The sequence below is a fragment of the Juglans microcarpa x Juglans regia genome, chromosome 1D, assembly GCF_004785595.1.
Source record: "Juglans microcarpa x Juglans regia isolate MS1-56 chromosome 1D, Jm3101_v1.0, whole genome shotgun sequence".
Classification (NCBI taxonomy): domain Eukaryota; kingdom Viridiplantae; phylum Streptophyta; class Magnoliopsida; order Fagales; family Juglandaceae; genus Juglans; species Juglans microcarpa x Juglans regia.
The window spans coordinates 6,959,203-6,976,103 of record NC_054594.1 but is presented as its reverse complement, the minus strand read 5'-3'; the positions used below and the strand labels follow the sequence as shown (position 1 = coordinate 6,976,103).

Genomic DNA, 16,901 nt, shown 5'->3' with positions numbered 1-16,901 from the left:
CTCCAAACAATTGATTCTTTTGTTTTGCATAAATTTTAGGATTTATAAAATTCTGTACTGATAACATTATTAGTATTATTACTATTTTATTTATTTAGCTATAACTTATTAGATTAGTTTTATTTATATTGAACAATTTATAATATATTTTTGAAATATAAATATCTATTTAGTTTTAAATTAGTATACTCCATGAAAATACTAACCATTCGAACGGTTATCAAACGTTCAAACATATATACCTCAGACAGAACCGTTCGAACATCATAAGTTAGAGTTCAAACCGTAGACAAACGTTGTGAACCGTTCGAACAGGCAACTCACTATTTCCTTCCCAATCACGCTCGAACGGCTTATTCAATTATAAAAATTAATATAATTAACGTTTAATCATCAATTTGTTTGTTCGAACGTTTTTTCATGTCTATTTGGTCAAAACGAACTGGTATTGATTGACCAGCCATAAAGTAACTGTTCAAACAAACATTTTGTTTGAACGGTTTTTGGCCGTTCGAACGACTTTTTGAGACGAAATTGAATCGTCCCAAAATAAAAAATTCGTTCAAACGGTCCAGCAAGATTTCGTTACAAAAGATATTTTTTAGAATGAAATTATGATTTTCATCCCAAAATACCTTTTGGGACATTGATATTGAGACGACCTTAAGACGCTTTAGTTTTATCCCAAAAGATCTTATTTGTAGTAGTGTTAATTAGCTGCTCAGTCCATACGATGGACGACAACAAACTACCAGCTTTTATGGTACTTGTCCTCTCCTTGACAAACTACCAGTGTTTCTTTTTTCTCGAGCACTAAAATGATTGTTACGATCAGGATTATGTTTGGAGTACTCCACCCCTGATGATCTTAAATCTCAATTTTTTTTAATAATGCATGTTTAATTAGGACAAAGTTATACAATAACAAGTGGGAAGACTTGGTTCGAAGAAGAGTGGGATATCAGACAATACCAGCTTCTTGATTAAGGAAGAGGAAGTTATATCTATATATATATATAATTCGTACCATTAAAATTATTTACATAATCACTATTTTTAAATAGTACTGTGTCCCATAGTCCGAGAGTAGTTAATAATTACTCGTGGATGGAGATGATTAACAAACAAGCCAGTCTATTTTATAATAATATACAATTGGTGTTTCTCATTTGCTCAAAACAACATTTTTAGAACAAAATACTAGTACTTGTTGAAGAAATCTGTACCGAAACAATAATCTGAAAAAATAAATGTAACTTTGAGGCATGTAAAATATTATCTTTAAGACTTGAAAGAGTTTGCTACCGGGTTACAAGCAATTCACCTCCTAGATACAATAAAATCAGTAACTGCAGATAGCCATTGGGAAATTTTTTTCTTTAGAATTTCTCTATAAAATTGTATAAATGACTGAAAATATAAGAGAATAGAATTATAAAATTCATGGATTTCATCCTTTATTTATAGAGAATGAAGTGACACTTTGTGAAAAATCACAACTCTTAATTTGTGACTTTTCAACAGGTAGTTATTAGTTTAAATGACATAATGTTTCATTTAAAGACCAAGAGACATTTCTAGCCTTGTAGTCCGGTGCCTCCCTTGGAAGGGAGGGCATTGGTTCGAGTGTCTTCAAGTGCCTTTTCGTTAAATTAATTTGGAAGCATTGCACCTATATATTCAAAATGCCTATTCGGCCCTTGTGCAACCATCCTTTCATTTGAAATAAATCAAACTGCACTTGCGGCGTTTGAAACTCCTACTCTTTCATCTGAAATAACACATCATTACCACTAAATCAATACCATCCCCTTGTGGTACTACTTCATAAAAATAAATAAATAAAACCACATTTAATAAATTCACACATTTAATACCACAATCTACAAAATAAATATAACAGTAGTTCAACTATTTTTTAAGGTGCATGTGTGATCTTAACGAGGCTATCCATTCATAGAAATTCGGAGGCTTCACAATATAAACTCCTACCCTTTCATTTGAAATAACATATCCTTACCACTAAACCAATGCCATCCCCTTGTGGTACTGCTTCACAAAAATAAAAATTAAAAAAAAAAATCCACATTTAATAAATTCACACATTTAATATCACAATCTACAATATAAATATAACACAGTAGTTCAACTATTTTTTGTGATCTTAACGAGGCTATCCATTCATAGAAATTCGGAGGCTTCAAGGTTGAGCTAATAGAAGTTAAAACTTTGTTGGAAGAGAACTTCAATTTCCAATTGAAGGAGCTACAATATCTATGACAAACTTTTTCGTTTAGTCACACGATAGACAAAAATTTCTAGTCTCTAGATGGAGATTATTTATTAATTTGGTAGTCATTAGTAAGGAAGGAGAAGTAGTACTCTCACCCCATCCCATTTATGTCATGATATCCTTAAAATTACTTACATAACTACTATTTTTTATCATATGGTAATTAGGTAGGAGTACCTTAGTCGATCGATCGATCTGCTTAATTGGCTCAGAACGGCATACGTGCATGCATATATATGTATGTGTAGAACGTAACAATCCGGTACTTGGAATATTTTTACAAGGTGTGCATGGTCTTAAAGAGGCTATCCATTCATCTAGAAACTTGAGGCTCCAAGGATGATCTATTAGGAATCTAAAACTAAGATCAGTTTTATTACAGCTTAGAATCAAGCCTTGTTAACCTTTTTCTTTGCCCTTGTCGCTTTATTTGTTTTTCTCCCCTCAAGAGGAATCTAGAAGCAAATGTACTTGGAATCATGGATATTGGAGATTTATTATAAGCATGTTAATTTAATATGGCCCCTTGGCTGCCCATTCTAGCCTTCAAGTTATCATCACACTATAACCTAACGGCGCCTTTATTCATGTTTTTCGTAGCAGAACATGAAATATAGTTCCCAACTCAACAAAGAATCTTCACCAACCCTACCTCTACCTTCTTTTGGGTCCTTGGTTTTGAATTCACAACTAATCACAAGTACTCCCAAGAGCATGCCAATTAAGTACACCTATATAGCAGCTAGCACACACACACACACACACATATATATATATAATATTTGACGTGAAAAACACTATTTTATACATAAACTATATGACGTGAATGTTACACATGCATGGTGTTTCGAAAATAGTCTACGTACAATTAGAATAAAGACAGATCGAGTAGTGTTTAAAAAATCACCCTACGTACGTGAGTGCGAGACAAGCCAAACTGCATATATATACGATAGGGAGGCAACCGGTGGTGAGATTTTTTTAGAGAGATGCCTTTTTCTAGGCAGATGAGATGGCCGTCAACCAAGTGTTCTACTAACTCCACTCTCCTACCAGTGAAAAAAATAACTCAATCGGTGAAATTGTAAAAATGTGTCATGAGCTTCGCATAAGACTCGGTTGCTTTGGGGATCTAGAGGATTTTGATATATTAACATTATGAATTGGGCAATTTATTATTTCTAGTGAGTTTTAGGCTTTTAGCTAATTGGGGATGTAACACCCGAACCCAAGTAAAGCCCAGGCCCACAGTGAAACCCAAGCCCAAGCCCTTAGAAACCCTAGATTTTTCGTTTTGTTTTGTTTTATTTTTCCCTCCTCCTCACATGCCACCATTTGCACTAGTAAAGGTGATCTCGGTCTGGTCCAGTCAGTCCCCAGGGGATTCTGTGGACCGAATCAAACCTATTCGGTCTAAGAATTTTTCACCTTAGATCGAACCGAGTAATGCCTAAGACAGGACCAAATTAGTTCGGTTGGTCCATTCGGTCTGGACCATGCCCAAATTGGGCCATTCAGCCCATAATCTAGTTTTTTTTTTTTTTTTTTTTTGCCCAATTTCAATTATTTTTGGCCCACTTCACATTTTGTACATTTTTAAGCTAAGAAATACTTAAAAAACTTTATCTTTAAAAAAATTGATAAAAGAAAACTAATCTATATAAAGAAGTAGAAAAACCAAAAAAAAAAAAAAAAAATAGATATTGCAGTTTGCAATAGTAGATTCCAAGAGTCCATATAAAAGAAAAAAGAAGTTACAAAACCCAAAAAAAAAAATAACACAAAAGTTATTACAAATTACAATCCAAAACTCTCTCTAAAGATACTACAGTATCCACATGTAGACACTAATATTAAATAAGATGAGTTAACAACTTAACATATAATCTATAAGCTTTAAATGGGTATACATGGCATGAAGACCATATTTTCCAGCAATATGAAGATATTCCTGCATAGAGAGAGAGAGAGAGAGGAATCAGTCAGATCAACATGCACAGGGCAGACATGAAAATATATTAGTAACCCAGAAATGCTACATACAACCAGCATACACAACCGGCTGACAAACTGGTCCCACTTTATCCCTTTTCTCCCTCTTTCTCTCCCCATTTCTTTTTACGCCTATCAATGAAAAAGTTAGAAACTTGATTAAGTGCCGACCTGCCAATGAAAAAGCCTCTCTCTCCCCTTTCCTTTTGCTGCCATTGTTTTTCATTCTCGTCTTTCAAACAAAAGCTGGTCAAAGCTCAAATATACACAGAGACAAGGTTGGCTTAGTTTGATACGTTAGCATTTCACAATCTCATTTTTATTGATTCGAACATCTGCAATCTCCTTCCCCTCCACTTCATTCCACACTAACACAGTTCATCGGGGGTATTACAATCTTTCACGCCAACGCCGATGCCCAACATCTGGCATTCTCTCTATAATTTCCTCTGTAAATCTCTTCCCACTCTCTCTGAACCCAAATCTTAGGGCTTTGGAGAAGAACGAGAGCTGGCCAGTAAACCCCCTTCGTCTGCAGTCTACACTCCTCTTGAAGCTTCTTCTTTGTCTCTTTCTAGACTCAGTCGTCACAACTGAATCTCATATATGGTAAATTGTTGAGCTTGCTCGCTAATTGAAGGGGAAAGAAAAAGAAAAGCAGTGGGAGGAGCCCAGCCTGGTTCTCTGGCCATTGACAAGTCGCCGGCAAGCTAACCACTGAATCTCCTTACCACAGATCTTGAGAAAGCAGAAGAGGGAGGAGGGGCAAGGGGGAAGGGGAGAATGAGTGAAATCTGAGAGGGAGAATGACAGGAAGAAGAGGTAGGAAAAAATTGATAGAGAAAGGAGGGGGGGACAAAATGAAGAGAGAAGGAGAGATGCTAGAAAAAAAAAAAAATTTATTCATCTGGTTACACAACGGTTGTCCCAATCGGTTGTAAGTAGAATTTTTCTTAGTAACCTAAACAATGAAAGTGGCACAGATCCACAAAATACACGAAAAAGTACGAATTCTTCATTGCTTTAAAAAGACAGTGCAAGCCATTAATTGCTTTATACACATGACGTATATATATATATGTATGTGTTTGTGTGTGTAATTAACTGAAATCCTTCATGAGTTTTTGGCTTCAACATGCATGGGTCCATGTTTAACATATAAAAATAGTTGATAGTATTTCAGTGGCTGAAATACTATATGGCTTTTGACTACACACTTAGCCCACTTCATCTAACCATTTGGGCATGAAATATAGTGCAGATAGCACACAAGTACTACAAGCTCACATCTCATTTAATGAACACACTTTAGTACCACATTGGTTATTTAATTACACAAGTCAGAACACACTTGATTGCCTACACACTTCCATCCATCCAGGCCAAAAAAAGTTAACCAAATCAATTTACAAGAGCAACAAAATAAAAACAAATCAGAGTATAACACCAAAGTTAACCAAATCAATGTATAACAATTAAATCAAATCAGTTTATAAGAGCAACAAAATAAAACTAAATCAATGTATAACAACCAAAGTAGAGCAACAAAATAAAACTAAATCAATGTATAACAACCAAAGTTAACCACATTTATGCCTAAGCTATATGGGAAGTCTTTTTTCTTCCCAGCCAACAAGATTCACGAATGGAAAAATAAATAAAGTGATTGATACTAAACAATCAGTTTGAAATTACAAAATAGACGTGCTAAAAAACAATCACGAATGGAAAAAGAGATTGCAATTTGCAATGTATAAACAAGCAGATGCAACAATATCTAAAAACAACAAAAACTACAAAATAAAATCGAGGCATACGAAGTAACCTTCAGATTGATGCCAGTCGCGACGGAGGGACTGGTAAGGGCAGCCTGGCAGGGGCTGCGAGTCGCGACGGAGGGGCTGGTTTGTGGGAGGGGATGCGACGGATGGGCTGGAGAGGGGAAGGTATGCAACGAAGGTCCTGGAGAGGGGAGCGGATGCGACGGACGGACAGAGGGGCTGGAGAGGGTAGCCTGGCAGCGACGGAGTCACGACCCCTAGGGTTCCGAAACGTTTGAGAGAGTCAGAGAGGTGAGAGGTCTGCTGTGGAATCGAGATTAGGGATTATGGGAGGGAGTCAGGGGGGTTTCCTTCAGAACGAAGGTGAAAACGACGCCGTTTGGGGTTAAAATTACCCTAAACAGCTCCGTTTCAACAAAACGTAATGAAAAATAAATAAATTGGGTTGCGCGACCAATTTTACACTAAACGACGTCGTTTTCTGTAATGACTAAAATGTGATTTTTCAATTCTTTTATCTTTTTGGCACATAAATTAATAAAAAAAATTATTTAAATTAATAAAATTAAAATTAAGTAAACTATTTAATGTGGATTATTTAATTAACTCATTAAAAAATAATTAATTAAAAATATATTGGTGATGTTAATTGTTAATTTGTTATTAACTAAGAGTATGTCAATGTATTAATGAGCTATATTAAACAATTTATCTACTAAATTTAATTAGATTATAGATGTAGATGTTAATAATTAGTTAATGGTGAATTGGTGATAGGTTACTTAATTGATATTCATATCATACATTAGTTAATGGTATTAATATTTGTAATTGATGAAGATGTAATTGGTTTTACTTCATACATTAGTGATATTAATACTATATGTTATACATTATGGAATATATATTATATATTATATAATAATACATTGATACCAAATTATTACTAATACTATATACTATACTAATAGTGATATTAATATTTAATACTATATAATAATATATGCTCAGACTCATAGTGATATAATCATTAGTCATAGTGATATTAATACTATATATAGACTTATAGTTATGGACTTATAGTGATTTAGTTATAATTATAGTTATAGTGATTTAGTTTAGTTATAATTATATTGATAATGTTAATTGTTACTTTGTTACTATTATAAATTTATACATATATTATAATTTATACTATAACTATTATTAATTTATAATGTGTTAATATATTAATATATACTAGTACTATATATTATAGTTATACATTAAAGAATATAATAATACATTAATACTAAATATATATAGTTATAAACTTATAGTGATTTAATTATTATGATTAGTATAACTATATAATAGTATTAGTATTAGACTGTTAGTATAGCTATATATTAGTAATATTAGTTATGGTGAATCAGTGATTTAGTATAACTATATTCTACATTACCATATTAGAGACTAGGTATTAGTATTAATATAAAATATTAGTATTAGTTATAGCTATATAGCCTATACTAGAATTTAGACTATATAATAGACTAATAGCATTAGTACAACAGTACAAGCATTCTGTATAGCTATATATTAGTATTAATTATAGTGATTTAGTATTAGTATTAATATAAAATTATAAATATTAGTATTAGTTAATAATTACTAAATGGTGAGTTAGTAATAAGATTAGGTTCGATAAAAATTATATAATTAATTATATACAATTATTATATAAATAATATATATAAATAATAAAAAATACATATTATTTATGTTCATTCAGTCCAGTCTGAGGTGAAAAACCCCTAGATCGGGATCGGACCGAAAATATTCGATCCTATAGAAATTGGATCGAGACCGACCGAACACAATCCTGGGTCGGTCTAGTCGTCTGAAATGGTCGGTTCGATCGGTTTTTTTCGGTTCGGACCGGCCGAATCTCACCCTTAATCTTCACGGAACACCCCCCCCCCCCCCCCCCCCCCCCGCGCCCATCACCCCACTCCCTGCCCTTTTTTTTTTTCCCTCTCATAGTCACGACTCACTTCCTGTCTCTCACAAATACAAATTTTAACTTTTATATGAAATTATGTTAATCAGATCAAGTGTGTTATGCGTATTAGTTCAACTCATTTATATGAAACGAGTTTAAATGATCCGTGTCGTGTTTATCTATTTCTAATTAATTATTAAACGATTCAAAATGGGTAACCCGACACGACACGACTCGTTATCTAAAATGATCAAATTAGGATTTGAAAGTTTGACTCGTTTAGCTTAACAGGTCGGGTTCTAATTAACCTATATAGTCAAATATTTATGATTTGACACGACATGAATACGATCCAAAAACATGAATTGCAACCCCCTACAATTAACCACTTATTACCCTATTAACTGTGAGTTTTTCCTTGGTGGACTCACTCTAAAAGATAAGAGCACCAACAAAATCCTATTGAGAGGCCCCAAGGGGTAATCTTTCTACGATCGAACACCTCCCCTAAAGCTCATTTTTCTATATATGTACTTTCAGGCAGTAGATAAGAATCTTTGGCATCAATGGTTGGGACATCCACGAGCTGCGACCATCTAAACTTTTCAATCCCTTGGTTTAATAAAAGTCATTGGCACCACCAAGTCCACTGCTACTTTTTTATAATTATCGACTTAGCAAAATAAGTCGCGTACCTTTTCTTCCATGCTCTGTCATCCATTGAATCTATGTCATCTGTAAAATTCGAACAAACCTCTTGAATTCGAATTCTGACTGATCTACAATTTATTTCAATGATTGCATCTCGTTAATTTGTTGATGATGATCAATTAATTTTGAAGAATGGGAAAAGTGATTAGTGGTCAGGTGATCAACAACTAGAAGAGAGAATTATAATTTATAAATCATGATACATTACCATCATGTCAAGCATCTTTATTTAGGTTGATGAACATGCTATTTTTTATTTATTTATTTATTTATTTTTATCTAGACTAATATTCTTTTTGAAAAATGCTTGACCTAAAAAAAATTTTAGAAAAGTAACGTTATAGACTGATATAATTTAATATGATACGGCTCATTGTAAAATACTTTTTATCGTTCAGGTAGATCTAACAATAAACATCAACACAAGCCAAGGTGACAGATGACTTACGATAAAACTAATGAGGATGAGAAGCTGAAGCAAAACAACAATGTGACAAAGAACCAGATAACCGAACCTAACAAATATAGATATATTCATCTCACCTGGAAACTTTATATCCCAGTTTCTGATCAAGTGCAGCAACACTTGAATAAACATGTAATTGAGTAAAAATATAACAGCTACTCCAATTGAAAGTACAGATATTTAGATAGCCTTTCCATTTCTTTGTATTTACTCTCGTACAAAGGCTATATATATTTTATTGTAATGCTCAGAAAGAAGACACTTCCTTCCGAACAAAAAAGAGGCCGGAAGGACTGCCATTGGGCAGCAGGGCTAACCTCACCGGACTTGAAGCACCCTCTTCAACAGGTAATATGCCAGTGTTTCGATTGATATCTGTCTTGACAAAGCCAGGGCAGACACAGTTGATGCAGAAACTTGGATACTTTTTGGCCAGGATTCTTGTGTAGGCATTCATGGCTGCTTTTGAGACTGTATAGGCAGATAGAAAAGTTGGCCACCCTTTGGATGCTAGAGAACCTTCTTTAAAATCTTTTAGAAACTCCTTCAACACCTCATCCACTTTTTCTTCAGTAAGGTTTTCAGCATCACCTAAAATTCCTTCAGCCCATTTATTTTGAATGTTCTGAAACAGACAAGCAACAAAGTTTTTAAAAAAATAAACTGATATAAGATAAATAACATAACGTAGAATAATCCAAAAGACTAGTCACTTTTCAGCATTTTCCCAAAGTGAATTCATCAAGTTAATAAATAATTTTTGACTGGTCGACTCAGCATGATCAGATAATGAGATGAATTAACCAAAATTTAGTCTGTATTTCACCCATTTTACAATGATCTAAAATTCAAGTTGAGTCATCTGCTAGAGGTCCAACTTGCCTGAATTTCAAGCCTTCCAAAGTAATGTAAAACTCCGTCAAGTTTCTTTAGAAGGTGCTAACAATGTGTTTCTATAGGTAGAATGTGCTACTTTCATACCTCTAACTTCCCCATGGACGATGAAATGTTAACAATCCTTGGTGAACTGGACAATTGAAGGACAGAAATGAGTGCCTCAGCCATTCTTCTAGCACCATAGGAGTTTGTTTGCAAGCATTCTTCAGCTAACTCATAATTCTGAATCAGTTTACTCCGATCAATTCCGGCTCCTGCCTGCAGCAGCACCAAGAAGTCAATCTCCTAGGTTACTATCACCAAGTACTGTGAAGACCATGTTAGACTGCACCAATCTATGGAGAAAAGAGAAAATCACTCTCCAAAAGGCTATAAAACAGAGCCTAAATGATGCCAAGTTTTCTCAAGGAAAAGTAGGTGCTTAACAAAAGATATAAAAGGTAAAAAGCATTTCCATGTTAGTGCTTTGCATAATCTGATAGTCCTTAATTCTTCTTAAGGACAATCAGATTCCTGTTGAAGACGGTGCTTCAATGTAAACAACAAGATGGAGTCCACTTTTTAAAATAAAAAATAAAAAATTAAATAAAAACAAAAGATGCAAGACATTCAAACAAGAGTTGTTCAAAAAAACTGTAAAAAGACACTTGTAGCCGGTATAACTTAACTATTCACAAGTACTTACCCCAACATCAGCATCTACTTTCACTCCACCAATCCCTGCGTTGTTCACCTGCACATAGTTTTGATATTTCATCATTTCTTTTGTCTACATGAGCTATTTTATTTTAGACATGAAAAGATATCGAATCCCTCCCGTTATTTAAAGGATTTCTAACCCATAAGGACTTAATTACAAGATTTACCTTAATTTTATCAAGGATCTGAAGTGCATAATTAGCTGTTATAATAAATTTGATTAGCCACATTTGTTAGTTCTACCATTAATGTATCAAGATCATACGAATTTCATTAACAGCAGAATTGTCTTCGTACCTACACCCTTCGTATCAATCTCACCTGTAATAACAAATTACTAGAAGTTGGTCGTTTAGGCTGTCAGTTATCAAGCTTTATCATTTGGGATACAAATTGAAAAACAGAGATTATTCAAGTGCAATTCAAGTGCAAAATGCAAAATTTCCCCCCATGAAAAAGGTTCATACTGGAAGAAAGAAGCAAAATAAAAATAATAATAATAAAAACAATAATAACTAAGAAAAGAAGTCAACGAGTTCCTACAAGAAATCAAAATTCAACCAACTGTCCAACCTTATCATGAAGGATACTTAACAAATTTCGTGATGTTCAGGAAGATTCAAAAAGTAGATAAAGAAATCATCTTTGAATGACATATACCAAGATATCAAGTTTCCCGAACTGGGTTTTGATGAAATCTGCGAAAGAAGTAATGCTAGCAGGGTCAGACACATCAAGCTGATGGAAAACCACTTGATCTGAGAGACCGGAGTGTTGCAGTTTCTGCAGAGCTTCAAGACCCCTCTTCTCATCTCTTGCTGTTAACACCACTACGATCCCGTTTGAAGCCAACTGTCTAACTATTTCAAACCCAATCCCCTTATTCGCCCCTGTAACAACTGCATATCTGAAAAAGCAAAACACCCAAAAGAAAATGGGAGAGATGGGTGTTATACATGTGGTTGGGGGCTGTGACTGAAAGTTAAAAGACGCCATCGAAGGGCTGAAGAAGTTACCTCTTTGTTGATTCAGCCATTGAAAATTAGAGTTGGGACTTTGATTGAGAAAATGGATAACGTGAACTCAGCACAGACAGATTTACCTCGTCCTAGGATTGGTAGCTTCTGGAGTTCTGAAGAAAAAAAGAATCTGGGGATGTTCTGGCAACGTGGGTGTCTAGCAAGCACAGACAGATTTGGAAGCGAGTGATTCTCGTTTTATATATAAAATATATAAATTATTCCTTAAAAAATTAAAGAATCAAAGTTATTTCTAAAATGTTTTAACTGAACTTGATTTCCCTCCTGAATTAATTTGACCGTGAACTAATGCGAGATCACTATTTGATTCATGCAGGGATCCAATTTCACAGATTTTTCCAACGTTTCTCTTTATATAACCTCTTTTTTTCCTTTTTTCTTTTTTCTCAACTCTTTATATAACCTCTTATTTAATAAGTTCTTTCTTTCAACTTTTGATTACATTCAAATAATCAAAATTGGGTGGACGAGACTTTAGTGAGGAGTTTGGCTCAGTACTTGGCGTTAAATCTTGGTTTTACCTCCTCCAACCTTAAGCTTACACCTTCCGATCACTGCTCCGGCCGTAGCTTTGGTGGTGACCGCCACTAACTCTCTCTAAGGGAAGGTTTGGATTTAAAAATTTATCATAACTTACCTCATCTTATTTAATCATTATAATTTTTATAAATTTTTATATAAAATATAAAAAATAATTAATTTTTTTAAATTTTAAAATAAAAATAATATTTTATTTAATTTTTAACTTTCATTTTCTCTTATCTTAATTTACTATTTAAATCCCTCCCGACAAAAAGAGCTTGATTATGTTCGTACTGTCCGATTGATGACCCCACTTGACAAAAAGTTTTCTTTCTAAAAAAATCTCTAACCCATTTTGGATCTTTGATCCAATCCTCGCTGATTAAGGTTTATTTATTTATTTATGGATTGTATTTCTCTTTATAGGGTAGTCTTATTGTTTTTTTATTTTATTATAATCTGAAATAAAGTCTTCTATAATTCTGTAGATTTAGACTGAACCACGTAAACCTAGGCGGAATCACATAAATCTTGTGTAGTGTGTGATTAATTTCACTTTTATTTTGTTTTTTCACTTATCGTTTCTAACACACTGCTGCTCCGGATCCAGGTGGTAGCTGCCACCTTGAGAAAAGGGATATTCTGATTGGAAATATGTATGCATCAGCTTACGGTGTCATCACCTCATGTGCTGCGATATGAGGTGTGCTGCGGTAAAAAAATAATAATAAAATAAATAAATAAATAATAATAATAATAATAATAATAATAATGATAATGATAATAATAATAATGTGAGGTGGGCTGCGAACTGATTATTTTATCGTTTATTAATCACACTGATTCGATATACATGTACGCATCACTTTTCTGTCTTCTATTGATGAAAAGGGATCGCTTCTCTATTCTCCCGTTTTTCTGATGAGACTGTAGAAATACAAATAGACATAGAATCCTTAGTCGAAAGTGGACACTTCATTCCGAACAAAGAAGAGGCCAGAAGGACCGTCGTTTGGCAGCAGTGCCAACCTTACAGGACTTTCAGCACCTTCTTCAACCGTTAGCAAGCCATTGTTATGGTTCATTTCAGTCTTGACATAGCCAGGACAGACGCAATTGACTCGAAAAGAGGGATATTTCTTTGCCACAATTCTGGTATAGGCACTCACAGCTGCTTTCGAAACCACATAGGCAGTCGGCCAGCCTTTGGATTCCAAGCGTCCCTCTTTGAAATCTTTCAGATATTCTCCTAATACCTCATCCACTCTTTCATCTGTAAGTCTTTCGGCATCCCCTAACACTCCTCTGGCCCACTCGTTTGGTACATTCTGAATCACAAGATGGAAACTTGCATTTAAATTAATGGGGAATTGGATCACAGATGTGTGTGTGTGTGTGTGTGTGTGTATATAAATAGGATTGGAGTGGTTCTAAAATGCCATAGGTTCGAAAAGACAATCTAAATTATTAGGAAAAACTCCAACTGCAGTATTGACTTTGAAGTATAGTCTATGCCTAGCTTGGATCTACCATTTTGCATAAAGATATGACCCCTTCCAAAGTAGATGAAACTCAACTTGGACAATTTTCAATGGAAAATTCTATACGTTACATTATAATCTCACTTTCATCCTATAGTAAGAAGCATACAATAAATGATTATTTAATAGTGATAAATGTGTCACATCATACTTAGTGAGATGAAAGTGAGGTGATAGTATGGTATATAGAATTTTCTTTTTACTACAAGTAATGTTATACACTATATTCTCATCCTATTTTGATCATAATAAGTAGTATGTGGCACATTCATCGCCAATAGATGATAAAGAAGCATGCAATAAATGATCATTTAATGGTAATAGATGTGTTATATCATACTTAGTGAGATAAAAGTGAGATAGTAGTATGATGTATAGAATTTTCCTTAATTATAATATCTACTTTTGATTCAAACCCATTTAAAAACTTGTAGAGGACTTCAATATAAGCAAGCTGGATGCAGCATGCCCAAATATATCTGTAGTTGTTAATTTATACCTTCAAGGTTCCATTGGAAGAGGAAATATTAACAATCCTTGGTGAATTGGATAACTGAAGGAGGGGAACAAATGCTTCAATCATTCTTTTGGCGCCATAGTAGTTTGTTTTAATGCAGTCTTCAGCTAACTCATAAGTCTGAACAAACATTTTGCTCATATCGACTATGGCACCATCCTGCATCAACAAGAAAAAAAAATCTGACCATCCTCTAGCCCTTTTCAAACCATCAACAGTAATTATTCTCACCATCCCCATAGAGAGCTTTAGCTGGACAATAATGGATTGAAAGCATGCGCATGGTTTAGCACCTAAGATTCCTTGTTAAATTAATTTCTTTGATTTGTATGCATATATTTATCAACCAATGATCAAAGAGCATCTAAGGAAAGATATATAATGCATGTCTGCCCAATTGCACATCACTTTCCTCGAGTCCACCCACTATCTTTCTGGCAAAGAAGCATCTAAATAAATCATGCTGGAAAAAATACATACCTTACCATGACCTGAAGCTGCTAAAGCATCCCCATCTACTATAGCTCCAGGAATCCCGGCGTTGTTGACCTGCACAGTTTTTTTTTTCAAGATTTCTCATCACTCATTTTGTTCTGAAAATTCAGCAAAACCAACAACAAAAACATGGAATCTGCCAAAACAGAGACCAAAATATCAGCTTTGAATGATATATACCAAGATATCAAGTTTCCCGAACTGGGTTTTGATGAAATCTGCGAAAGAAGTAATGCTAGCAGGGTCAGACACATCAAGCTGATGGAAAACCACTTGATCTGAGAGACCGGAGTGTTGCAGTTTCTGGAGAGCTTCAAGACCCCTCTTCTCGTCTCTTGCTGTTAACACCACAACGATCCCGTTTGAAGCCAACTGTCTAACTGTTTCGAATCCAATACCCTTGTTCGCCCCTGTAACAACTGCATACCTAAAAAGGCAAAACAACCCAAAAAAGGGGAAAAAAAAAATACAAGAAGGAATCAGAGAGATGGGTGTGCTATATATACGTGTGGTTTGAGATTTCGATGGAAGTGCAGAAGATAACATGGAAGGACTGAAAACTGAAGATTGAGGAAATACCTCTTTGTTGCCTCAGCCATTGATGGTTAGCACTTCGAAACTTGGATTGAGAAAATGAATAAGGAGGTCGGGACACAGCTAATAGCATAGCATTGGTTTGTCTATATGCATCTTTAAAATGTATTGATTTCTCTATATACATCTTTGAAATCACATATTTTGAAGGTTGATTTTGTATATCAAAAAAAGACTCACGTTAAATTATGTATATTTAAACCAAAGAATCATAAAATATTTTATTTTTTATTTTTTTTCTTAAAATTATTATTATTTATATATTTTACAATTAGTATTATGTACTCAAAAATACCAATTTTATATATCTAAATATTATCAATTTCATATATCAAAATAATAAATTTATCAATAAATATTAATATGTATTAAAAAATACTTTGTATCCTCAACTCAATGCAAATTTCATATATCAAATCATCTTAATACAAATTTTATAAAGTTGATTTTAATGGGTAGGACAGAAAAAAAAAATTAAAAATAATATTTAGAGAGTGAATAGTATTTTTTCAAACTATTCATAGCTATGTAAAAATTTAGAGATGCATAAATTAATGTAGATAAATTTAAAAACATATTATGTAAATATGAAGATGAAGATACAGATGAATAACTCATTACTAATACTCTTAGATGATTTTAGATTAATTGAATAAAATATTATTTTTTATTATTATTATTTAAAAATTTAAAAAAATTGAAATAAATTGAGGTATTTTCCAATCCAGAGCTGACTGGTAGATGCTGGCCTTTATTGTGGTCGATGGATGCCACAACAACTTCATGTGTAGCGTAACTCCCAAAAAATCACAAGTTTTGTTCATGCAAATAAAAATAAAATAAAATTTGTTTAATTTCAAAACAATTTTGACTTATACATAGTTTGCCTATAAGATTTTTATTTGAGCAATCATATCCACACAACATATTTTATAATATATATTTTAAAGTAAGAGTATATTTTTAGAGAAATTTTATTTACAATTATGAGTAAGAGACTGTGTGTAATTCTATTGATGAATGAGAGTAAAAAAAAAAAAAATATCATTTTAAAAATGATATTATTGTAATTTTAATTTTTTTTAAACATAATTATATGAACTGGTATAAGAAATGGAGATTATATATAGACTAACTCATTTATTAAAGTGATGTTATTTTTATAAAATATTTTACTAAAGTACCATTTATTTTAACACACAATTGTGTGTGAAAAATAATGTGTATTTATTATTTTTAATCATGACAACACATATGGTATATATTTTAATTCAATTTATAAATTAATTATTTAATAAAAAATAAAAAAATAATATTTACAATTTTAAAATATGCAAATATTAGGCGCTCCTTTGAAAACACGAACATT

At 33.2% G+C, this 16,901-nt stretch overlaps 2 protein-coding genes across 2 annotated transcripts; both read right to left on the bottom strand.

Annotated features, from left to right (window-relative positions):
- Positions 1-9,267: 9,267 nt before the first annotated feature.
- LOC121264767 ((+)-neomenthol dehydrogenase-like) lies at positions 9,268-12,028 on the bottom strand. Its single transcript, XM_041168069.1, has 5 exons — positions 11,840-12,028; positions 11,484-11,730; positions 10,810-10,857; positions 10,209-10,382; positions 9,268-9,852 (listed from the first exon to the last, which is right to left on the bottom strand). Exons 1-5 carry the CDS (start codon positions 11,857-11,859, stop codon positions 9,475-9,477), a joined length of 867 nt encoding a protein of 288 aa, XP_041024003.1. The 5' UTR covers positions 11,860-12,028; the 3' UTR covers positions 9,268-9,474.
- A 1,184-nt stretch (positions 12,029-13,212) lies between these two features.
- On the bottom strand, positions 13,213-15,637 carry LOC121264759 ((+)-neomenthol dehydrogenase-like). Its single transcript, XM_041168061.1, has 5 exons — positions 15,518-15,637; positions 15,119-15,365; positions 14,924-14,992; positions 14,426-14,602; positions 13,213-13,713 (listed from the first exon to the last, which is right to left on the bottom strand). The coding sequence occupies exons 1-5, from the start codon at positions 15,535-15,537 to the stop codon at positions 13,342-13,344; spliced, it is 885 nt and encodes a 294-aa protein (XP_041023995.1). The 5' UTR covers positions 15,538-15,637; the 3' UTR covers positions 13,213-13,341.
- Positions 15,638-16,901: the final 1,264 nt, after the last annotated feature.